The following is a 26,504-nucleotide window of genomic DNA, read 5'->3' as shown; positions in this document are numbered from 1 at the left end:
GCAGATTCCTCCAGCATTGCAGAGTTCAGGAAAGGAGAGTTAGAGGAAGGAGCAGAGTCTTCCAACAGAGTATTTCAGTAGAGCAGGGGCATAACTACAGAGGTTTGCAGGGGTTGCAATTGCAACCGGGCCCCATGCTCCAGGGGGCCTGTGCGGCTCCCCTGTAAACCTGCATAGGAGGGGCAGCGGGGGCAGCATGTAGAGAAATCACTGTCCTCCTTTTTCCTCCTGTAGCTGCAGGAGGAAAATGGAGGAGATTGGTTCCTCTGTATGCTGTCCCCCCCACTCCTCCTATCCAGTTCACTTGTGTTCTGCTGCCTCTGGGCCCCTGTTCTGCCCTGCCCCCCCCCCCCCACTGTGCTCCCTCCCCTCTCCTGCCGGCTACTGCAGGGGATGTGTCCCAATAGAGAACCAGGAAGGGGTTGGTAAATATGTAATTTACCAGCTCCTTCCTTTTCTGAATGGACAGAGTCATAGTCAGTGACATTGTAAAAAAATAAAATAAAATGATAAAAAATAATACAATTAAAATACCAAAAAATAAATAAAAATACTGACACCAGTGGCTGAACTTCCAGGATCGCAAAGGTCACACTTGCGACTGGGCCCTGGCATTTAACCACCCTGGGGAGGCCTCAAGATGGCAGGAAGGGGGCCCACTGCAGAACTTGTGAAAGGGCCTGCTGCGGGACCTTAATAAAGGGCCCCGCAATGAGAGTAAAGGGCCCCAGGATCAGTGGGAAGAGCTCCAGGCTTAAAGGGAAGGGCCCCGGCCAGGGGTCCGGGAGCCCTTCATGGTTTCTTGCACCGGGGCCCTGAAGGTTCTAGTTACGCCTCTGCAGTAGAGGAGAGTTAGATGAAAGGACAGAGTATCCAGCAGAGCAGAGTATTTCAGGAGAGGAGAGTTAGGAGGAAGGAGCAAAGTCCTCCAGTATTGCAGAGTATTTTCAGGAGAGGAGAGTTAGAGGAAGGAGCAGAGTCTTCCAGCAGAGTATTTCAGGAGTAGAGAGTTAGAGGAAGGAACAGAGTCTCCAGCAAACAAGAGTATTTAAGGAGAGGAGAGTTAGAGGAAGGAGCAGAGTTTTCAGCAGGGCAGAGTATTGCAGGAGAGGAGAGTTACACAGAGGAAGGAGCAGAGTCCTCCAGTATTGCAGAGTGTTTTAGAAGAGGAGAGTTATACAGAAGAAGGAGCAGAGTCCTCCAGTATTGCAAAGTGTTTTAGAAGAGGGGGGTTACACAGAGGATGGAGCAGAGTCCTCCAGAACAGCAGAGTATTTCAGAAGAGGAGAGTTAGAGGAAGAAGCAGATTCCTCCAGGAGAGCAGTGTATTTCAGGAAAAGGAGACTTAAAGGAAGGAGCAGAGTCCTCCACCAGAGTGAAGTACTTCAGGAGAGGAGGGCTAGATAGAGGAAGGAGCAAAGTCCTCCAGCACTGCAGAGTGTTTCAGGAGAGGATAGTTAGGCAGTAAAAAAGCTTAAACACAAACCAGTACTGACCCGTCTAGCTGCTTGTACTGTGAAATTAATAATTCTCAAAGATCCTTAAGCCCCTAATCATGCCAAGCAATTTGTTGCATATTTCATGAAGCACAATAATGCTCAACATGAAGATTCTCAATTTATTCAATGGTGCCCATTCACACCTGAGTATCTTGCTGCCCCTTCTCACTGGAGAACTCTGCTCTTTTGTCCATCTAATTCTCCTCTCCTCACCTGCCCCTCCCTCTACAAAGTTTCTGAAATACTTTGCACCGCTGGAAGACTGTGCACTTTCCATTGTCTATTTTTACTTTTTTTTTTGTGTGCTTCTGAAAGCACAAACATTCTCAGAACTAAAATCAGCTGAGTGTAAATCCGTATTTCAACCAAGTTGAAAATTTGCTGAAGTCCTTATAAAAATGAAAACAGCCGCCCTCACATTTTCCTTGAAAGTGGACTTAATGGTCTATTTGCAGAAAGTTTCCAGCTACAGGGCAGCCAGAACAGAGATGGAAACCTTCTTCTGAGATCAATGCTCAATGTTACATAAAATTACTAATACTGCTGAGTGTTACATTTCCAGAATTCTGTGCCATATAACTATTTTAAAGGGGAATAATTAATAAAGCTGACATGTATTCTACTTCTATTTTTGACTTCCCTGGTTCCTTACCCCCCCCCCCACCCCCCAACAAGATGATAATGACATTTTAGATATCAAAGTCCCCTTCCAGACTATGGACATACTGTTTACAGGCAATAAAAGGGCTTTAAAACAAGGCATCGCTGACCTCTCTAGCTGCTTGCACTGTGAAATAATGAATTCTCAAAGTTTTGTAAGCCCCTCCTAACACCTAAGCAATTTATAGCATATTTCCCTAAGCAAAATAGCCCTCAGCATGAAGATTCCCAGTTTATTTATTAGTGCCCATTTACACCTGAGCACTAAACAATGTATGATTTTTTTTTAGGGCAGAATTGCACATTTTTGACCACATAGATAACAGGAAAGCATCAAAACGTGTGAAACAAGCAAATTAGATCATGTTTGGCATGTCTGCGGAGATAACAACTGGTTTCCTTCTCCTAGCAACCTAGAAGAACTTTACCACCTCAGCAATGCCCATTACAAGAAACTCTACAACACAAGTGGTGCCCATTGCAAGAACCTTTATGGCCTCTGTAATGCTCATTTCCAGCACCTTTATGACCCCAGTGATGCCCATTACAAAAACCTATACAACCCCAGTGATTTCCATTACAAGAACCTCTACAACCTCAGTGATGCACATCATAAGAACCTTTACAACCCCAGTGATGTCCATTACAAGAACCTCTACAACCTTAGTGATGCACATCATAAGAACCTTTACAACCCCAGTGATGTCCATTACAAGAACCACTACAACCGAAGTGACGCCCATTATAAAGCCCCCTACAAACCCAGTGATGTCCATTACAAAAACGTCTACGACCCCAGTGAGGTCTGTTACAAGAACCTCTACAATATGAGTGATACCCAATACAAAGCCCTCTACAACTCCAGTGCTGTCCATTATAAAAACCTCTATGCCCCCAGTGATGTCCATTACAAGAACCTCTACAATCTGAGTGATACCCAATACAAAGCTCTCTACAACCCCAGTGATGTCCATTACAAGAACCTCTACAACCCGAGTGATAACCCTCTTCGGGACCACATATCCAAAAATGCCAGGTGTCGCAGCCTATACAGCCAACTCTGCCTGTCTGTGCATGGGGCCACCATCTATGTGTGCCCAGTCTAGCCCACTCTGGCAACCTGTACATGTGCCACTATCCATATGTGCCCAATCTTGCCAACTCTGGCTGTCTGTGCATGGTGCCACCATCCATAGGTGCCAACAGTTGCCAACTCTGACTCTCTGTGCATGCTTCCACCATCCATGTGTGCCCAATCTAGCTCACTCTGGCTACCTGTACATGGTGCCACCATCCATATGTACTCACTCGTGCCAACTCTGGCTCTCTGTGCATGATTCCACCATCCATATGTGCCCAATCTTTCCAACTCTGGCTCTCTGTGCATGCTTCCACCATCCATGTGTGCCCAATCTGGCTCAGTCGGGCTACCTGTGAACTATCTATTTGCGCCCAATTCAGCCAACCCTGGCTACCTGTACATGGCGCAAACATCCATGTGTGCCCAATCTTGCCAATTCTGCCTCTCTGTGCATGATGCCCCAATCCATATGTGCCCAATCCGGCTCAGTCGGGTTACCTGTGCATGGTGCCACCATCCATATTTGCCCAATCTTTTCAACTCTGACTCTCTGTGCATGCTTCCATCATCCATGTGTGCCCAATCTAGCTCACTCTGGCTACCTGTACATGGTGCCACCATCCATATGTACTCACTCGTGCCAACTCTGGCTCTCTGTGCATGATTCCACCATCCATATGTGCCCAATCTTTCCAACTCTGGCTCTCTGTGCATGCTTCCACCATCCATGTGTGCCCAATCTGGCTCAGTCGGGCTACCTGTGAACTATCTATTTGCGCCCAATTCAGCCAACCCTGGCTACCTGTACATGGCGCAAACATCCATGTGTGCCCAATCTTGCCAATTCTGCCTCTCTGTGCATGATGCCCCAATCCATATGTGCCCAATCCGGCTCAGTCGGGTTACCTGTGCATGGTGCCACCATCCATGTGTGCCCAATCCAGCCCACTTAGGCTCTTTGTGCATGGAGCCACCATCCATGTGTACCCAATCAGCTCTATTCCCATCCAGCCATCTCACCTGAATATTAAGGCGTCCGCGGTGGGCCCCCAGGCCGTAGCGTTTGATGCTGGATGCACGCAGTTGGTAGTCTGAGACCCTCAAAGACTCTAATCCCAACGGGGGACACGCTGCAAGGGAAAAGCATAAGCCATTCATTACTAAACAGTGACAAGTCCAACACTAAACCCCACAAGAGAAAGTGTGACTACAGAGGGTGAAATCAAATCATGATGTCAGAGGATTCAAAAATGCAGGTAATGCAGCATAAGGGGTGATTCTACTTTACAGGTACAATGTATCTGTGGTAGTGTTGGGACAGTAAGGCAAGGCAAATCGAGGCCGTGTGTCACCAATGGCTGAAACTTCAATTTTACCAGGGGATAATCTTTGAAGGGTCATTTACTATTTTAGTCACTTCAACTGTCTTCTTACTGGAGACCACAGAAGTAGGATTCCAAGCTCTGTTCCTGCACCCCAAGGCTTGTTATGTGTTCCCACAATAGGTACGAAGACCTAGGAACTCAGTACTGGGATGGTGGGATCCCCTCAAAATGGACACAGCAGATATGAAAGACCCCAAAAATTAGGGTAGGGATGGTGGGAACCTCATAGAATGGACACACTAGATGCACAGACCAGGAACTCAGCTCAGGGTTGGTGAGAGCATCTCACAATTGACATAGCAGGTTTGCAGACCAAGGAATTCAGCACATGGATGGTGAGAACCCTTCACAATGGCAACAGCAGGTGTGTAGATCCAGGAATATGTTGATGTCCATAGAACTAACTAGCAAAAAATAAAGGCAGCATAGGTTGTTTTAAATTAGGGGGTAGGTTTCCCACGGGTGGGAACTGATGTGAATAATTCTGTGCTACAAACTACGTAAATATAAATATATAAATGGAAGAAATAAGGTGAATGTAGCCAGTAATCCGCTGATTATTGCACTTAAAATATATGTCTGATCACTAAAAATCAGAAGGAATAGAACTTGCTTACCAGTTCTCTATTGGGAAACCTCAGCACACAGTGACCCTTCTTAGCAGTTTTCTGTAATTCTGTGACTTGGCTTTGGCCACAGTTTAAAAGATAAGCAAAGTATTATGGATGCAATCTGATAATGATATTATAGTTAAGGAATGCTGGGTGGCCACTTTCCAAAGTTCTGAAACCTGCTGGGAAAACATCAGGATTTCTCAATACCCCCTTTACACTGAAAATGACTAAAATTCTGGATTGAATCACTGGGCTTATGTTTATTTACTAAGAACATTTCAGATCACTCTTATCTTGTGTCTATTTGTGGTCTTCTGACTTTTGTCATTCTCTTTTCCCATAGCAAGTTCATGTTACAAAAGGAAAGCTTATAACTTGAAGTCCTACCTAAACTATCCATACCATTCAATACCTAAACAAGTAGACCCATACCGTAGTTGTTGGAAGATCTAAAGGACATTGTACAATCAGTCTGTAATGTGGGTGGTCGACAGGGGTGTAACTACAGGGGTTGCAATTGCAACCGGGCCCCATGCTCCAGGGGGCCTGTGCGGCTCCCCTGTACACCTGGATAGGAGGGGCGGTGGGGGCAGCATGTAGAGAAATCACTGTCCTCCTTTTTCCTCCTGTAGCTGCAGGAGAAAAATGGAGGAGATTAATTCCTCTGTATGCTGCCCCCGCCACTCCTCCTATCCAGTTCACTTGTGTTCTGTTGTCTCTGGGCCCCTGTGTGCTCCCCTGGTTTCCCCCCCCCACCCCCCACTGTGCTCCCTTCCCTCTTCTGCCGGCTGCTGCAGGGGATGTGTCCCAATAGAGAACCAAGGGGTCAGTAAATATGTAATTTACCAGCTCCTTCCTTTTCTGAATGGACAGAGTCATAGTTAGTGACACTGTAAAAAAAAAAAAAATGATAAAAAAATAATAAAATTAAAATACCAAAAAATAAAAACTACCGACACCAGTAGGTGAACTTCTAGGATCACAAAGGACACACTTGCGACCGGGCCCTGGCATTCCACCGTGGGGAGGCCCCAAGATGGCAGGAAGGGGGCCCACTGCAGAACTTGTGAATGGGTCCCGCAATGGGAGTAAAGGGCACCAGGATCAGTGAGAAGAGCCCCAGGCTTGAAGGGAAGGGCCCCCGCCAGGGGTCCGGGGGGCCCTTCATGGTTTCTTGCACCGGGGCTCTGAAGGTTCTAGTTACGCCTCTGGTGGTCGACCTAACTAAGATTTACCAGATACAGGCAGAAGTTATGTAACTTGAAGAGGGTGGTTCCACAATTTGTAATGCATGTTCCAATTGAGGTATCCTTTACCACCAGGAGTGTAGACATCTTCCAACTAGCCAACACCACCTCCAAACCCTAGTCTCCCCTAGAAAGAAAGCCTAAAGGAGACCTATAAAGCCTTCCTGACACAAGGATGAGGTTATATAACTAGAAAAGGGTGGTTCCACAATTTTCAATGCTTGTTCCACTTGAAGGATCCTCTACTGACTGCTAGGAGGGTGGACATATTCCAACTAGTCAACACCATCTCCAACCCCTAGTCTTCCCCTAGAAAGAAAAAAAGAAAGCTTAAGGGGGGGTCTAGTCCGTTTGTCCGAAAGTCTTCCTGACACAAGGATGAAATTATGTAACTGAAAGAGGGTGGTTCCAAAATTTTCAATGCCTGTTCCATTTGAGGGATGCTCTACTGACCACTGGGAGGGTAGACATCTTTCAACTAGCCAACACCATCTCCAAACCCTACAAAACCTTTATCTCCCCAAGAAGGAAAGCTTAAAGGGAACATTCAACATTAGCTGTCTTTCACATATAATACTGTTTTACTGCCCAAACTCTGGGGTAGAGATGTTAATTCACACCTTCAGTCATTAACATTGAAGGATTAACATATATGAAGCTATTGGATTGGATTATATAATTAGATTATGTAACTAGAAGAGGATTATGTAACTAGAAGAGGATGGTTTCACAATTTCTAAATTCCTCATCTTCTGCTTGGAAAATCAAAATGTTGCAATGGCTACTTAGGAGTTGGACTACCAGGGTCGCAAATGTCGTACTTGTGACCAGGCCCTGGCATTCTGCCCCCATGGGAAGACCCCAAGATGGCAGGAAAGGGGACAGCTGCAGAACATGTCAAAGGGTCCCACTTCAGGACCATAAAATGACCTCACAATGGAGATAAAGGGCTCTGAGGAAAGGGCCCAGGGACCGATTGAAAGGGCCCTTGCAGTCATGGGGGCCCTTCATGATTTCTTGCATTGAGGACCTGAGGGCTTTAGTTACATCTCTGGTTGGACTTGGACAGCTTGCCCATTCCCACTTCAAAGTCCAATGCAGACCTGTACTGTCTGCTCGGTGGTGTAAAGATGGCTGGTTGGAAACCCCACCATGCCACCCCTCTTGTTCACCACACACTAACCACCCACATCGGAAGCCACTCATTGAACCTTGCGTTTCCTCATGGTTACAGGCTTTGGCTCAGGTGATCCAACTGTATACCTGGGGGCTCCACTCACCTGACACCTGTTCCATTTGAAGTATTCTCTAATCACAGCCAGGAGGGTAGACCTCTTCCCACTAGCCAGAACTGTTATCTATTAGCCATCTCCAACCATGACCAAGTTTACCAAGTACCTTGGTCTCAGGACCCGGATAATACGTCCAGTCCAGCAGACTTTAAGAATATATTTACATGTATGGCTGTCTGTGGCCCAACGGTATGCACTCTGACTTTACAAGCTGACGCTAAAGCATGCAGACACCCTTTGCTGAAGGTAAAAGAAGATTTTGGCTTCTGGCTGGAGGTATCGCTATTTACAAATAATGTACAACATCCAAACAATGGTATCGTATGAAAGGCACATCTTGTTACAGTCCATAGAACTCACATCTGGTATATTTTTAGGTCTTCACTCCCAGGTCAGTAATGAGTGTTGGGTGCCTTAAGGCCCATGACAAAGGAAGCCCATGTGGAGGTACCGAACCCTGTTATACTAGTCTGAACCTACGTCTTCCTTCTCTGAGGTAGGTCTTAATCCCCGTACACACGCAACGATTATCGGCCGACCGATCGTCCGTCTTTTGTCCAGAGTGGTGTTTTGTTGGTTGGAATGTGCCTAGACTGCACACGAATGTTCTCGCCCAACAAAATTCTACTTCAGAAGTGATGTCATGTGTTGGTTTGCTTTCTTTGTGTTCTTTCTTCTCTGAGCATGCCCAGACTTGCTGATCAGATTTTCCCCTGTCGAAATCTGTACTGACTGCACGAAAATCGGCCGTTGTGTTGACGGCCAACAACAATTTTACAGCCTGCACACCAGATTTTTTTTGGCCGAAAAGTCGGAGTCGGTTGTCGGAAGCATCATACTAACAAACCAAAAATCGGCAGATCGGACGTTGGCCGAAAATTCCCTGCCGATTTTCGAAGCGTGTGTACGAGGCATTACTCTACTACTCTCCACTAGACAGACTCCATTCAATCTAAATGAAGGGAACTGCCAGAAGATCAGGATTACCAATCATTTCCCTTAACGGATGGCCAAAACTGAGGGAAATATGTTGACCCCCTCCCTACAAGCATCTGTCTCGACACATTCCGTGGTATGTGGTAGCAATCTGGTATAATGTATTAATAGGGGGTTTGTATATAAATATCAGAATCTCTAGCTGCTGTATCTGCTCTGGATCTCTCTGGTCGCTGGATCTGCTCTCGGCTGTATTTCAGATCATTTCCTTCTGATTCATAAGCACATTCTTGTGGTAAAATTAATACAGCTCCCGACTTCCCTCCATTGGCTGCAGTACACATCTCTGGTCACAGAGGAGGGAAAGAAATAGATCTAAGAAAACAAACTTAAAAAACTGTATACCTGTGGAGGGACATTAGAGTGTAAGCTCATCAGGTACAGAGACTGATGTGATTGGCTCAGTGTTATCTGTACAACACTATGGTATATGTCAGAGCTATATAAATGTATGATAATAAATGTGTGACTGTGGAAGAGGGGGCATTAGAGTGTAAGCTCCTCTGGTACAGAGACTGAAGTGACTGGCTCAGTGTTCTTTGTACAGCACTGCGATATATGTCAGAGCTACAGTATATGAATGTATAATAAAAATAGTGTGTGATTGTGGGGGGATATTAGAGCGTAAGCTCCTCTGGGAAGAGGACTGATGTGACTGGCTCAGTGATCTCTGTACTTCACTGCAGAATAAGTCAGAGCTATATAAATGTATAATAATAATAGTGTGTGACTGTGGGGGAGGGGACATTAGAGTGTAAGCTCCTCTGGTACAGAGACTGATGTGACTGTGGGGGAGGGGACATTAGAGTGTAAGCTCCTCTGGTACAGAGACTGATGTGACTGGCTCAGTGTTCTCTGTACAGCACTGTGGTATATGTCAGAGCTATATAAATGTATAATAATAATCGTGCGTGACTGTGGGGGGACATTAGAGTGTAAGCTCCTCTGGTACAGGGACTGATGTGAACGGCTCAGTGATCTCTGTACATTGCTGCGGTATATGTCAGGGCTATATAAATGTATACTAATATTAGTGTGTGACTGTGGGGGGGGCGTTAGAGTATTAGAGTGTAAGCTCCTATGGTACGGAGACTAATGTGACTGGCTCAGTGATCTCTGTACAGCACTGCGGTATATGTCAGATCAGAGCTATATAAATGTATAATAATAATAGTGTATGACTGTGGGGGAGGGGACATTAGAGTGTAAGCTCCTCTGCTACAGAGACTGATGTGACTGGCTCAGTGATCTCTGTACAGCACTGCGGTATATGTCAGAGCTATATAAATGTATAATAATAATAGTGTGTGACTGTGGGGGGACATTAGAGTGTAAGCCCCTCTGGTACAGAGACTGATGTGACTGTGGGGGAGGGGACATTAGAGTGTAAGCTCCTCTGGTACAGAGACTGATGTGACTGCGGGGGAGAGGACATTAGAGTGTAAGCTCCTCTGGTACAGAGACTGATGTGACTGTGGGGGAGGGGACATTAGAGTGTAAGCTCCTCTGGTACAGAGACTGATGTGACTGTGGGGGAGAGGACATTAGAGTGTAAGCTCCTCTGGTACAGAGACTGATGTGACTGGCTCAGTGTTCTCTGTACAGCACTGTGGTATATGTCAGAGCTATATAAATGTATAATAATAATCGTGCGTGACTGTGGGGGACATTAGAGTGTAAGCTCCTCTGGTACAGAGACTGATGTGACTGTGGGGGAGGGGACATTAGAGTGTAAGCTCCTCTGGTACAGAGACTGATGTGATTGGCTCAGTGTTCTCTGTACAGCGCTGCAGTATATGTCAGGGATATATAAATGTATACTAATAATAGTGTGTGACTGTGGGGGGCGTTAGAGTATTAGAGTGTAAGCTCCTATGGTACGGAGACTAATGTGACTGGCTCAGTGATCTCTGTACAGCACTGCGGTATATGTCAGATCAGAGCTATATAAATGTATAATAATAATAGTGTATGACTGTGGGGGAGGGGACATTAGAGTGTAAGCTCCTCTGCTACAGAGACTGATGTGACTGGCTCAGTGATCTCTGTACAGCACTGCGGTATATGTCAGAGCTATATAAATGTATAATAATAATAGTGTGTGACTGTGGGGGGACATTAGAGTGTAAGCCCCTCTGGTACAGAGACTGATGTGACTGTGGGGGAGGGGACATTAGAGTGTAAGCTCCTCTGGTACAGAGACTGATGTGACTGCGGGGGAGAGGACATTAGAGTGTAAGCTCCTCTGGTACAGAGACTGATGTGACTGTGGGGGAGGGGACATTAGAGTGTAAGCTCCTCTGGTACAGAGACTGATGTGACTGTGGGGGAGAGGACATTAGAGTGTAAGCTCCTCTGGTACAGAGACTGATGTGACTGGCTCAGTGTTCTCTGTACAGCACTGTGGTATATGTCAGAGCTATATAAATGTATAATAATAATCGTGCGTGACTGTGGGGGACATTAGAGTGTAAGCTCCTCTGGTACAGAGACTGATGTGACTGTGGGGGAGGGGACATTAGAGTGTAAGCTCCTCTGGTACAGAGACTGATGTGATTGGCTCAGTGTTCTCTGTACAGCGCTGCAGTATATGTCAGGGATATATAAATGTATACTAATAATAGTGTGTGACTGTGGGGGGCGTTAGAGTATTAGAGTGTAAGCTCCTATGGTACGGAGACTAATGTGATTGGCTCAGTGATCTCTGTACAGCACTGCGGTATATGTCAGAGCTATATAAATGTATAATAATAATAATTACAATAGTGTGTGACTGTAGGGGACATTAGAGTGTAAGCTCCTTTATATATATATATATATATATATACACATATACACAGTATATGAAGATGGCGACATGGTCCTGATTCCCGGACTGTCTCATGTTCTGGGTAATGATGACTCCCCTTCACTTTTGTGACTCATCTGCGGTCGGAGGTCCAGGATATAGAGAATAGAACATGTGTGAACAATGTGTGACCCCAAAGCAGCTGAATCACTGAATATTATCTCAAATCTCCCCCCCCCCCCCATCCTTCACAAACAACCTCCGGACCAAACCAACCTGCTTAGAATTACAAATCAGAATGAAGATTTCCCAGCAGTGGAACGGAAATGCTCCAATTTTTCCTCTGAACATCAAAAAAAGAAGAGATTCTGAATCGGAGACCACTGTCTTCTGCCATATCCTCCCATATGAACTTCCGTAATATACTAATTTTCTGGCTGCCTCTGGTGTCAGGCATCAAGACTCTAAAACCCTAACATGAAACAAGCATGCCGCAAGTGTAGCATGGGTGAGGCTCCTAATCTGTATACTTGTTCTATGTCAGTATTGAAGCCAATGGCTACCTAGAAAAATTGCTTCTCAACCCGATCCAGTCTATGTGGTTATCATGTGTAAGATGGCCTCAGCCTTGAACCACTCCACAGCAAAAAATCGAGTGAGAACCTTGTGTACTTTACTGGTACCAGAGAAGGATGGTGACAACACCAGCCACTACTGGGGGACAGTACAGTTACAATACAATTTTGTACAAGAGGAATCAGAGGGTCCTTCTCATTAAAGCTTACAATCTAAGAGAGAGGGTCAGGTAATAGAAAAAATAATAACTGTGGGGCGATGAGCTGATTTAGAAAGTAAAAGCACAGTGTATTATAGAAGCATGATAGGCTTCTTTAACTACAAGGGTTTCCATCTAAAGATGAATAGATTAGGTGATAGTAGGACAGATTGGGGTAGGGAGTTCCAAAGGACGGGAGAAGTCCTGGAGGCTAGCATGGGAGGAAGTGACAAGGGAACTAGAGAGCAGGAAGCCTTAGGAGGAATGAAGAGAATTATTTGTTTGGTATTTTGAGACCAGGTTAGTGATGTAGATGGGGCAGAGTTGTGGATGGATTTGTAAGTTATTGCTAGTACTTTGAATTGTATTCGTTGGGTGAGTGGCAGCCAATGGAGGGATTGGCAGAGAGGAATAGCAGAGATCGGGTTTGTAAGGTGGATGAGTCTGGCAGCCGCATTCATGATGGACTGAAGGAGGGAATAGCCTATGTAGAGGTAAACCAATGAGAAGGGAGTTGCAGTAGTTGAGGCTAGAGGTGACCAGGGAGAGAATTATAAGCATTGTGATGTCATTGTGAGGTATTGCAGAGGTTGAGACGGCAAGCTTTGGACAATGATTGGATGTGGGGCCTAAAGGCTAGTTCATAGTCCAGGATTGCACCTAACACCTTGGCATGCAGGGGTGAGTTGATGGTTGTACCACTGATCTTGACAGAGAAGTCAGGGGAAGGGGCACATGTAGGAGAAAATATTATGAGCTCGGTTTTGGGTAGATTGAGTTTGAGGAAGTGGTGTGACATCCAGACTGATATGTCTGTTAGTAAATCAGTGATAAGTGAGGAGACTGAAGGAGTGAGCAGTGGGGTAGAGAGATAGATTTGTGTGTCATTAGAATAGAAATGGTATTGGAAACCATGGGAAGCATCCAACTGACTCAGGGAGGAGGTGTGGATGGAGAATAGGAGGGGCCCAAGACGGAACCTTGGGGGACCCGGACAGTAAGAGGAATAGAAGAGGACGAAGTAGAGTTGTAAGTAACACTGAAGGTGCAGTGAAATAGGTAAGATGCAAACCGATGGAGAGCAAGGAAATGGAGTTTATTGAGTAGAAAGGGGTGGCCAACTGTATCAAAGGCAGCGGAGAAGTCCAAGAGTAAAAGTGCGAAAAAGTGACCGTTGGTTTTAGCTGTTAATAAGGCATTCATAAGTTTTAGGAGAGCAGATTCTGTGGAGTGTTAAAAAAAGGGGATCAAGAACGTTGTTCTCAATGAAGTGGCAGCTCAGCCGGTTGTAGACAACACGTTCAAGGAGTTTTCAAAAGGGAGTAAGGAAAATCTATAGTAAGGGAGTAAGGTCTTAGGTTCTTAAGATTGGTGGGGTCCAATGAGGCCTTTTTAAGTATGGGGGTGATTGGTTCTTGTTTTAGAAGGTTGGGGAAGATGTCAGTAGAAAGGTAGAGATTCATGATATGAGTTAGAGTGAAGCATAGATCCAGTGGGTGACCATAGCATTTGTGAGGGAACAGGGTCCAGTGGGCAAGTAATTAGGTGCCCACTAAATGCTTTTGTTTACCCAATTTTGAGCTTTTTTTAAGATGACACTTAAAAATTAACAGTTAACCACTTACCGCATACTAACGTAGGGCTACGTCAGTAAACTTTGCGGTAGTGTACCGGGATGATGCCTCTAGCTAGAGGCACCATCCCGGTACCGTGGTTTAGAGCCGACGGTTGGCTTTCCGTCGGTACCGACCGATGCGGCTTGGGAGCCGCTCGATCGGTACCCGGGGGGCGGGAGGGGACGTCCCCCCCCCTCCCGCCGCCTTCCGTGGCTTTGCTCGGGGCTCCCGTCCCACCGGGAGCCCCGAGCACCCAGCCGGCACGTCCGCCGGCTGGATGGAGTCCCGATGAATGCCGGAAACGGCATTGATCGGGTCTCCGATGACGTAACCCGGAGGCGGCGTCCATGACGTCACGTCCGGGTTACTGTGCTGCAAAAGGCGGCAAATTTGAAAACCGGCTGTATGCAAAAATGCCGTTTTCGGCGTTTTGCATACAGGGAAGTGCAGTGGAGGGGTTTGGGGTCTTTTAGACCCTCGATCCCTTCATAAAGTGTACCTGTCACTACATATTGGTGTCACAAGGGATGTTTACATTGCTTGTGACAGCAATAAAAGTGATCAGATTTTTTTTTTTTTAAAAAAACTTTAATAAAGTTAAAAAAATAAATAAAATAAATGGGAAAAAAAAAAAAAAATTTAGCCGCCCCCGTCACCGTTAGCTCGCGCACAAAAAAAAAAACGTATACGGAAGTCGAGCCGCAAATGAAATCGCTGTTCAAACCACACATGTGAGGTATCGCCGCGATCGCCAGAGCGTGAGCAATAATTTAAAAAAAAGAGCTACACTCTAACTCAAAACTGGTAACCGTTAAATAAATTTAAAGTGTCGCAGATTGAGATCTCTATTGACCGTAGTTTGTCGCGATCCCACGGGGGGGGGGGGGGGCGCAATTTTAAACCGTAACATGTTGGGTATCTATTTACTCGGCGTGACATTTCACAATATACAAAAAAAATGGGCTAACTTTACTGTTTAGTATTTTTTGAAATTAGTGAAATGTGATTATTCAAAAATTTTCCAAAAAAATGGCGCTTTAAAGACCGCTGCGCAAATACCGCGTGATAAAAAATATTACAATGACCAACATTTTATTCTCCAGAGTCTTTGCTAAAAAAATATATATAATGTTTGGGGGTTCTAAGTAGTTTTCTAGGAAAAAATACTGATTTTAATGCGTGAACAAAAAGTGTCCGAAATAGGGCTGGGGCTTAAGTGGTTAAGACAGATTCCTGAGAGAGGCTGCCTCTCGCGCTCTGTTCCAGGCCCACCTACTTATACTAAGACACTGGATTGCACCAGACCCCCCCTACTTACAGGATGTGGTTGGAACAGATGGGGGGCACTCTCAGTATGGAAAAGGTCATATACCAACACAGGGGTTCTACACAAAAGTTTACTAAAATTTGGGGTGCTTGGTTGAATTGCCCGGGAATGGCCCTTAATGACCTCATTCTGGATCGTTTACTATCTTAAATGCATGCTTTTTGGTTAGGCTTGTCGTAGATTGGTTGCTAACTGCATTTGGGGTGGGCAGGGGAGATTTCTTAACATGTATGGTATTTTTGGTGATGTGCTAATTATACTGAACGGGTATCTGTTGAATTTGTTAAGAACAATGCTTTATGTGGGGATGGTGATTCCTTTCTTTGTTATGGTACCAGTATATTGTTTTGATGGTTATTGTGGTGCTGTGTGTTTCTCGCAATAAAACTTTTTTCTGATTTAAAAAAAATAAAAATAATTAACAGTTAAAACAAATTAAACAAAATGTCTAGAAAATAATGGTGAAAAAAAATAAATAAAAAAAAATCAGCAGTAAAGTCATAGAATGGGAAGAAGGAGTTAGAGTTAAAGTAAACCAAGATTTAATAGGGAAAACAAAACGAAACAGAATGGACATAAAAGTAACAATGTTACTTTTTATCTCTCTATTCTAAAAAATATTTATAAACACTGTGTCATACCTGTGCCTGTTTATGATTGGGCTGCTATAGCTGTGTGCTTTGTACTTACACAGCATCTCCTGGCTGTCATTCTGACAGCTGGGAATTGCTGGCAAGCGTAAAGGCGAGGAGGACAGAGCATGTCCACCCTGTGCTCTCTGATGGTGATTTTTTGGGGTATGTGTACCCCCCCTAGTGTCCACAACTGGCCAAAAATAAATATTAGTATGTTCAGGGGAGGACTGGGTCAGGGGGCTGGGGGGCAATTGCCCCCTGGGCCACTCTGATTCTCCATAAAAAGGCTGCACTGCTTCTACTACAGACATGCCTAAATGATTCCTGGTGAAGAGAAGTAAAAAGTCCCCACCGCAGCACCGCTGACCCACTGAGTGCGGAATGAAGACAAGGACAGAGCGCAGGCCTCCCCTCCCAGCATGGATGGTGTAAACTGTGTCTCAACAGAGGCCGGTTCCACGCACCACTGGAGACTCTCCTCCCCCAGCCTGCCCAGACCGAGCTGTCCAAGCTTCCCCCAATCGCTCCCTGCTGGCCAGGTCAGGAACCGGGATTTGGCCGGTGAGTAGAGAATACCTGGAGTGGAGCTTCAGTCTGGAATGGGGGTCAGGAGGAGGCCGGGAAGAGGGAGAGAGGGAGGAGGGCCGAATCGCTGCACCGTGGGCTTCTGGTTTGTACTTGTACCCTGGGCCAAAGGTTGCCAGTCAGCCCCTGAGTATGCTGTATGTTGTAAATTCCTGCTGAAAACAAACTCCGGTGTGACCATGACATAGTTGCCAACATTTAATAAAATTTCCAGGGACACTTTGCAACACAGCTATCAATTACCACACCCACTTCCCTGAAGCTCCGCCCACTCTGCATAATTAATCTCGCCTATTTATCAGATTATAGAGTCTACTCAATATAGAGAGAATTACAGGAAATTAAAAAGGGAATTTCAAATTTAAGGCCACAGTAGCAGAGTTGAAATAATCCTCCTATTCAGCTGCACTACTTCTGCGTAACATTTATGGGCAGCCTGATTAACAGGCGCTTCCAGGGACAATATAAATTACCTGGGACAGGCTCCTTTTTGCAGGGACTGTCCCAGGAAAAAAGGGACAGTTGGCAAGTATGCCATGAGGACAGAAAGTGAGGGAAATCTACTTCAGTGGGAAAAAAAAAATGATACAAACTCAACAAGGTTTCTAATTTTTCTTATCCTGTCAAAGATAAGGAAAACACTGTAGTCTGGAATAAAATGTATCAAAGTAGGCCAGTGGTTGGAACCGAGGGGCATTATACTGAAAATGCCCGGAGCTGGAATGTTGTGTATCAAGCTGTTTGATTTATTTTTATAGCCACTTTTTTGGTTTACTTTATACTTCCTAAACTGAATGTTTGAGCCGTGGTATTGTATGTACGTAGCAAATATCAGAACTGAGGTCTTCTACAAGTCAGAGCCCCAGAGAGGAGGGGGAGCGTCCTCTGCAGAGATACTTGGCTACATTCTCTGCCAGATACAATGATCTTCCACTTCTAATGACCTCTATGAGTATCTTCAGAGTACATAAGGAGATCATGTCTCATTCTCTTTCAGAAGACAAGACACAGCTGGACACCGAGTGAGTCCACTGGTGAATGTAATGAGCTGTATGATAGATTTTCAACTGGTGCCAGTTCTGGAACCTTCAAAGATGCTTATTTTTGTTTTATTTTTTTAATTAAAATAATTAAATATTTTTATATATATATATAAATATATATATATATATATATATATATATTAGGGATCGACCGAATATCGGCAATGCCGATATATCGGGGGCCGATATGCACTTTCCCTGATATATCGGAATCGGCCCCTGAGGTTACCGATATTTCTGGAAAGTGCTTGTACCGGAGTGATGCCTGCAGCTAGAGGCATCACCCCGGTATCAGGGTCCACAGCCGACGGTTGGCTTTCTTGTAATGACAACCGATGCGGGGCTCTTGTCTCGTTTTCACAAGTTTAGCTGTGTTTCCTGATCAGCTTTGCTTGAAGAACCCTCTTGCTGTTGTTTACAGAGCCCAGTAGCTCAAGTTGGCACACACAAGCAAATGAGTCAGCACAGTGTCCCCTCAAGCAAAAATATTGTTTGAACAGCCAGGGAGCCAGGGATGAACACTTCCATGTACATAAATGATATAGGTTTATAAGAGCAGAGATTCAGACAGGAGAGAAGGTGCACTGTACCCTGTACGTGGCTGATAAAGATTGGTATGGGCAGGCATAGGGTCAGGCAGTATAGGAAGTGCACTGTGCCCTGCACATTGCTGATAAAGATTGGTATGAGCAGGCAGAGAGTGATGCAGTATAGGAGATGCACTGTGCCCTGAACATGGCTGATAACGATTGGTATGGGCATGCAGAGAGTCAGGCAGTATAGGGAATGCACTGTGTCCTGAACATGGCTGATAAAGATTGGTATGGGCAGGCAGAGAGTCAGGCAGGAGGGAGGTGCACTGTGCCTTGAAGTCGATAGGCAGAGAGCCAGGCAAGAGGGTGGTGTACTGTGCCCTATATATGGCTGATAAAGATTGGTATGAACAGGCAGAGAGTCAGGCAGGAGAGAAGGTGCACTCTGCCCTGTACCAGAAAGGCAGAGAGTCAGGCAGGAGGGGGTGCACTGTGCCTTGTACTGGAAAGGCAGAGTCAGGCAGGAGGGGGGTGCACTGTGCCTTGTACTGGACAGGCAAAGTCAGGCAGGAGAGGGTGCGCTGTGCCCTGTACTGGACAGGCAGAGTCAGGCAGGAGGGGGTGCACTGTGCCTTGTATTGTACAGGCAGAGTCAGGCAGGAGGGGGTGCACTGTGCCTTGTACTGGACAGGCAGGGTCAGGCAGGAGAGGAGTGCACTGTGCCTTGTACTGGACAGGCAAAGTCAGGCAGGAGGGGGTGCGCTGTGCCCTGTACTGGACAGGCAGAGTCAGGCAGGAGGGGGTGCACTGTGCCTTGTATTGTACAGGCAGATTCAGGCAGGAGGGGGGTGCACTGTGCCTTGTACTGGACAGGCAGAGTCAGGCAGGAGAGGGGTGCACTGTGCCTTGTACTGTACAGGCAGAGTCAGGCAGGAGGGGGGTGCACTGTGCCCTGTACTTTACAAGCAGAGTCAGACAGGAGAGGAGTGCACTGTGCCTTGTACTGTACAGGCAGAGTCAGGCAGGGGGGGGGGGGGGTGCACTGTGCCTTGTACTGGACAGGCAGAGTCAGGCAGGGGGGGGGGTGCACTGTGCCTTGTATTGTACAGGCAGATTCAGGCAGGAGGGGGGTGCACTGTGCCTTGTACTGGACAGGCAGAGTCAGGCAGGAGAGGGGTGCACTGTGCCTTGTACTGGACAGGCAAAGTCAGGCAGGAGGGGGTGCGCTGTGCCCTGTACTGGACAGGCAGAGTCAGGCAGGAGGGGGTGCACTGTGCCTTGTATTGTACAGGCAGATTCAGGCAGGAGGGGGGTGCACTGTGCCTTGTACTGGACAGGCAGAGTCAGGCAGGAGAGGGGTGACTGTGCCTTGTACTTTACAAGCAGAGTCAGGCAGGAGAGGAGTGCACTGTGCCTTGTACTGTACAGGCAGAGTCAGGCAGGGGGGGGGGTGCACTGTGCCTTGTACTGGACAGGCAGAGTCAGGCAGGAGAGGGGGGTGCACTGCGCCTTGTACTGTACAGGCAGAGTCAGGCGGGGGGGGGGGGGGGGTGCACTGTGCCTTGTATTGTACAGGCAGATTCAGGCAGGAGGGGGGTGCACTGTGCCTTGTACTGGACAGGCAGAGTCAGGCAGGAGAGGGGTGCACTGTGCCTTGTACTGTACAGGCAGAGTCAGGCAGGAGGGGGTGCACTGTGCCCTGTACTTTACAAGCAGAGTCAGGCAGGAGAGGAGTGCACTGTGCCTTGTACTGTACAGGCAGAGTCAGGCAGGGGGGGGGTGCACTGTGCCCTGTACTTTACAAGCAGAGTCAGGCAGGAGAGGAGTGCACTGTGCCTTGTACTGTACAGGCAGAGTCAGGCAGGGGGGGGGGGGTGAACCGTGCCTTGTATTGTACAGGCAGAGTCAGGCAGGAGGGGGGTGCACTGTGCCTTGTACTGGACAGGCAGAGTCAGGCAGGAGAGGGGGGTGCACTGTGCCTTGTACTGTACAGGCAGAGCCAGGCAGGGGGGGGGGGGTGCACTGTGCCTTGTATTGTACAGGCAGAGTCAGGCAGGAGGGGGTGCACTGTGCCTTGTACTGGACAGGCAGAGTCAGGCAGGAGAGGGCTGCATTGTGCCTTGTTTTGGATAGGCAGAGTCAGGCAGGAGGGGGTGCACTGTGCCTTGTACTGGACAGGCAGAGTCAGGCAGGAGAGGGGTGCACTGTGCCTTGTACTGTACAGGCAGAGTCAGGCAGGAGGGGGGTGCACTGTGCCCTGTACTGTACAGGCAGAGTCAGGCAGGAGTGGAGTGCACTGTGCCTTGTACTGGACAGGCAGAGTCAGGCAGGAGTGGAGTGCACTGTGCCTTGTACTGTACGGGCAGAGTCAGGCAGGAGGGGGGTGCACTGTGCCTTGTACTGGACAAGCAGAGTCAGGCAGGAGAGGGGGGTGCACTGTGCCTTGTACTGGACAGGCAGAGTCAGGCAGGAGAGGGGGTGCACTGTGCCTTGTACTGTACAGGCAGAGTCAGGCAGGGGGGGGTGCACTGTGCCTTGTATTGTACAGGCAGATTCACGCAGGAGGGGGGTGCACTGTGAATGTACTGGACAGGCAGAGTCAGGCAGGAGAGGGGGGTGCACTGTGCCTTGTACTGTACAGGCAGAGCCAGGCAGGGGGGGGGGGGGGTGCACTGTGCCTTGTATTGTACAGGCAGAGTCAGGCAGGAGAGGGGGGTGCACTGTGCCTTGTACTGGACAGGCAGAGTCAGGCAGGAGAGGGGGTGCACTGTGCCTTGTACTGTACAGGCAGAGTCAGGCAGGGGGGGGTGCACTGTGCCTTGTATTGTACAGGCAGATTCACGCAGGAGGGGGGTGCACTGTGAATGTACTGGACAGGCAGAGTCAGGCAGGAGAGGGGGGTGCACTGTGCCTTGTACTGTACAGGCAGAGCCAGGCAGGGGGGGGGGGGTGCACTGTGCCTTGTATTGTACAGGCAGAGTCAGGCAGGAGGGGGGTGCACTGTGCATTGTACTGGACAGGCAGAGTCAGGCAGGAGAGGGGTGCACTGTGCCTTGTACTGTACAGGCAGAGTCAGGCAGGAGGGGGGTGCACTGTGCCCTGTACTTTACAAGCAGAGTCAGGCAGGAGAGGAGTGCACTGTGCCTTGTACTGTACAGGCAGAGTCAGGCAGGAGAGGGGTGCACTGTGCCTTGTACTGTACAGGCAGAGTCAGGCAGTAGGGGGGTGCACTGTGCCTTGTACTGTACAGGCAGAGTCAGGCAGGAGAGGGGTGCACTGTGCCTTGTACTGTACGGGCAGAGTCAGGCAGTAGGAGGGTGCACTGTGCCTTGTACTGGACAAGCAGAGTCAGGCAGGAGAGGGGGGTGCACTGTGCCCTGTACTGGACAAGCAGAGTCAGGCAGGAGAGGGGGGTGCACTGTGCCTTGTACTGGACAGGCAGGAAGCCAGCAGGAGGGGGTGCACTGTGCCTTGTACTTAACAAGCAGAGTCAGGCAGGAGGGGTGCACTGTGCCTTGTACTGTACAGGCAGAGTCAGGCAGGAGAGGGTGCACTGTGCCTTGTACCAGAAAGGCAGGAAGCCAGCAGGAGGGCTGCACAGGGCCCTATAGTAGGCACTCAGTCCTATAGTATATAAAGCTTCATTGCTCATGCAGTACATACGTTCTTCTTGGGGTCCTCCTGAATTTTTTGTCTTAGTTACTTCTTTGGACTTCTTCAAGACTTTCACCGATTTGACTATTTTAACTTTTTTCGCCACCTTTGCTAGAAAAATGCAAAAGAGTATAGAGGGTCATTCTCTGCTGATTGATAAAAAGATATATACAGAGTCATACAAGAGTACCACAGCATGCATACAGCCACACACTCACTGTCATCATAACATAGACAAACGCCAAAAACATTTCATACTGAGACTCCCCATTTCTGAGCTTGGAATTCTGCAATTTTTTGCACACCGCCAATTCATTCAGAAAATGAGTTCCTGTAGCTTGTATGTATTGTTCTACCCTTCACTGTAGATGGAGATTTAAACATAAGCAATCTGCTTTAGAAAATGGGGTAGACATTACATCTTTTGTTAGGCTTTTGTTGCAGCAGTGTTCTGTCCCAATTCACTCATTTGTTGCACTGATGTCACAGGAACAGGAAGTGAGGGAAATCTTCCCAGGTGAGTCACAGACAGTAATAAAATGGGACATCTGTTTTAGATTAGGGTAGAGATTTAGAGTAGGGAGGAGTACCATAATTTCAACCAGGGGAGGACTGGGCCAGGGGGTAGGGGGGCAAATGCCCCCACCCCTCCCCCGGGCCACTCTGATGCCCCATAAAAAGGCTGCACTGCTTCTGCCACAGACATGTCTAAAGGATTCCTGCTGAAGAGGAGTAAACAGTCTCCACTGCTGACCTACTGAGTGCGGGATGAAGACAAGGACAGAGCGCAGGCCTCTCCCCCCCAGCATGGATGGTGTAAACTGTGTCTGAGCAGAGGCCGGTTCCGTGCCCCACTGGAGACTCTTCTCCCCCAGCCAGCCCAGATTGAGTTGTCCCAGCTCCCCCCAACCGCCCCCTGCTGGCCAGGTCAGGAACCTGGATTTGGCCAATGAGTAGAGAGTATCTGGAGTGGAGCTTCAGCCTGGAATGGGGGTCAGGAGGAGGCCGGGAAGAAGGATAGTGGGAGGGGGGGCCATGTGCTGCACCATGGGCTTTTGGTTTTTACTTGCCCCCTGGGCCATAGGTTGCCAGTCAGCCCCTGATTTCAACAACAATATTTCCATTATATTATGTGTGTTTTTCAATTTATTGTAACATCTCCCTTGTGTAGACATCAGTGGCGGCCCGTCCATTGGGGGTGCAGGGGCACCGCCCCCCCTATCCAAGCGTCCAGCCCCTAATCTACATGCAGGGCACCTGACGCATGGATTCCAATGGAGGTTTTTTTTTTGAAGCGCGTGATTAGAGCCAGCGGCTCTAATAGGCTTCAAAAAAGGGTGGGCTCGGGGCGCAGAGCACTGCGCCCTGAGTCCACCCAGTTGTTGACAATAGTGAATGAATATTCGCTACTGCCACACTGATTCCCCTCCTGGCCAATCAGGAAGACCCGTTTCCCTATTGACCGAAAGGAGAAGCCATGCTATTGGCCAATGAGGAGGAGGAGGGAGGAGACACAGGGGAAGCCCACGGAGGAGACTGAGGGGGAAGCCGCTGCCTGCCCACCCAGGGTGAGTGAGCCGGGAACCGGGGTGGGGTTTAGGTGTGCAGGCTGGAGCTGGTGTGGTCCGGGGGGGGGTATGGTGTGGCCCATCTGCCCATCCCCCCCCCCCAGCCCATCGAGCACCAGCCGGAACTGGTAGACATCCACATGCCCTGAACCTGTGGCTGGGTGCTGCCATCTTGAATGGCATTTCAGCAGTCCCAGCCATCTCAGAGCTGTTTTCCAAGTATTCCCCTTTACTTCTCCTATAAAGTAGTCATGTTTTCCGAGGCACAAAGCAAGTTAATTAAAAATAATTATTTATGCACAAAAAAAATAACTGATTTTGCCTGCAGCATTTTAAGTTAGTGACGGGGTCTCTTTAAATGGTTTACTTGTTGCTGCATGTAGTGTTTCTTATGGGTTACTGACCAGCAGCTGGGGTTGTCTTCTGCACCATGCAGCCTATAATGTAAACCTTATAGTAAAAAAATAATGAGTCTGCACTATTCCATGCGGGTGTTCTGCTCCTGGTTTATTCTGTAACCCGATTCTCCGCTCACAAGGCATGGATCTGTTCCAGGACTGCTTCCAAATGTAGGAAAATCATCATCTAAGCAGCATAATGTGTGCTGGGCTTCTATAAACAGAGTGTGACCTATAGTAAATACTCCCTCCTATGTGTACATCTCATCAGGGGCGTACAGGGGTTGCAATTGCAACCGGGCCCCATGCTCCGGGGGGGGGGGCCTGTGCGGCTCCCCTGTACACCTGCATAGGAGGGGAGGTGGGGGCAGCATGTAGAGAAATCACTGTCCTCCTTTTTCCTCCTGTAGCTGCAGGAGGAATATGGAGGAGATTGGTTCCTCTGTATGCTGCCCCCGCCACTCCTCCTATCCAGTTCACTTGTGTTCTGCTGTCTCTGGACCCCTGTGTGCTCCCCTGCCCCCCCCCCCCCCCACTGTGCTCCCTCCCCTCTCCTGCCGGCTACTGCAGGGGATGTGTCCCAATAGAGAACCAGGAAGGGGGTCGGTAAATATGTAATTTACCATCTCCTTCCTTTTCTGAGTCATAGTCAGTCACATTGTAAATAAATAAAATAAAATGATAAAAAATAATACAATTAAAATACCAAAAAATAAAAACTACTGACGCCAGTGGGGGAACTTCCAGGATCGCAAAGGTCACACTTGCCACCGAGCCCTGGCATTCCACACCGTGGGAGGCCCCAAGATGGCAGGAAGGGGGCCCACTGCAGAACTTTGAAAGGGCCCCGCAACGAGAGTAAAGGGCCCCAGGATCAGTGGGAAGACCCCCAGGCTTGAAGGGAAGGGCCCTTCATGGTGTCTTGCCCCTCTTCCAACTGATCCTGGGGCCCTTTACTCTCGTTGCGGGGCCCTTTATTACAGTCCCGCAGCGGGACCCTTTTATAATTTTATTTTATTTTTTTAAAACGTGACTGACAATGACTCTGTCCATTCAGAAAAGGAAGGAGCTGGTAAATTACATATATGCCGACCCCTTCCTTGTTCTCTATTGTGACACATCCCCTGCAGCAGCCGGCAGGGGAGGGAGCACGGGGGGGGGGGGGGGGCAGCACGGTGGGGGACCAGGGGAGCACACAGGGACCCAGAGACAGCAGAACACACATGCGCACACATGCACACACACACGAGTGCACGCATACACATACACACATACACACACATGTGCACACGCACACACACGTGCGCGCGCATACACACACATGCACACAGACACACACATACACGTGTGCACGCACACACACGCGCATGCGCATACGTGCCTACGCATACACACATGTAATATTCTGGACAGGTAGGTGACATGCACCATGCAAACAGTAGCAGGTAACTGCACAGGCTCTGTGACATCATGCAGATTTCTGGGTGGCCTTTAGATTGAGTGCACAGAATACAGTATGTGACAGTGAATGAGATGCCATTACACAACATTGGGACCCTCCAAGTCCCCCCACCCCCACCCATTCCACGCTCCGAAGATCCCCATATATTGCCTTCACATGCCATGCAGAGAAGATGTGACCGGACGCAGAACACAGGTGTGATATGAGATCAGCAATGCTGCAGGTAGTACAAAATATACAGCTGGGTGCAGAACACATCGGATACAACCCCCCCCCCCCCCCCCGACTTTCTGCAATCCACTTCAAGGAACAAAGACAAAGGACAAAATGGTCAATTAAACAAGTCAAAGCTTTTCTGAATGCTACTTTACATAAATGCTTTACATAAATAAATAAATGATAAAACAAAACGGGGTTTTATATAAGGCTCCGTTCACATGTAGGCGTTGACGTTTTTCAGGCGTTTGTTTATCGTTTTATAGGCGTTTTTGCAAGCGTTTGCAAGCGTTTTACAGGCGTTTTTTTGAGCGTTTTTAAGAGGTGTTTTTGGTGACCAATGGAAAAGCAGAGTGTTTTTTTTACAACATTAGCAAAGGAACCTCCCAGGGACCTCCTCCTCTGCATTGGACCTCCCAGGGACCTCCTCTTCTGCATTGGACCTCCCAGGGACCTCCTCTTCTGCATGATCTTTTTTTTTCTGGTTCTGGACATGCTACAGAGCTGAAACTTCACAGGTACACTTTTAGACCCCCCGGACACTAAATCCAAAGAAATCTTTTTTTTTAATTTTTTTAATTTTTTTTTTTTATTTATTCAATAATTGGCTCTCTATCAAAAACGACAATTTTTAAGAACTTTTTTTGGCCTGATTCATAGTCCCTGGGGCATGATCCAGAACCCTAGGCACTTTTTAGGGGCATTTATTGGGTTTTAGGGCTTCAAAATGGTGTTTTTTGATTCCATATATATATCTACATTACGGTCACCCTGGTATGGCAGCAGGCTAAGTCAGTAAAGTTCATTACGGTCACCTTGGCATGGAAGAGTTTGGTCACCCTGGCATAGTAGAGTCAGTTCACAGTCACCTTGAGTTCGGTCACCCTGGCATAGCAGAGTCAGTTCACCTAAACTACATTACGGTCACCCTGGTATGGCAGCAGGCTACGGTCACCTTGGTATGGCAGGGTCTGGTCACCTAAACTGCCTAACTGCTGTTCTCCATGTTTCAGGAAAATGTGCTCACAGCAGAGGCGTGCCAAGGGGGTGGAGACCTGGGTGGAGAGCTGGGTGGAGAGCTGGGTGGAGAGCTGGGTGGAGAGTTGTGCTGTTTGAGCTGATCAGGAGCA

The 26,504-nt window shown here is 47.8% G+C and overlaps 1 protein-coding gene across 2 annotated transcripts in view; it reads right to left on the bottom strand.

Annotated features, from left to right (window-relative positions):
* LOC309555723 (inactive carboxypeptidase-like protein X2) overlaps positions 1–26,504 on the bottom strand; it is a 129,098-nt gene that overhangs the window by 77,375 nt on the left and 25,219 nt on the right. Inside the window, exons 2-3 of one of the 2 annotated variants that reach the window (XM_082257791.1) lie at positions 21,740–21,841; positions 4,261–4,370 (exon numbers count right to left, since the gene is read on the bottom strand). In XM_082257791.1, coding sequence (XP_082113917.1) covers positions 4,261–4,370; positions 21,740–21,841 — 212 coding nt within the window. The remainder of the gene's footprint in view (positions 1–4,260; positions 4,371–21,739; positions 21,842–26,504) is intronic. The other variant, XM_082257792.1, reaches the window with a different exon arrangement.

The sequence above is a fragment of the Pelophylax lessonae genome (assembly GCF_965119305.1).
Source record: "Pelophylax lessonae genome assembly, chromosome: 1".
Classification (NCBI taxonomy): Eukaryota; Metazoa; Chordata; class Amphibia; order Anura; family Ranidae; genus Pelophylax; species Pelophylax lessonae.
The sequence above is the reverse complement of the archived record's forward strand: the minus strand, read 5'-3'. Positions and strand labels throughout refer to the sequence as shown.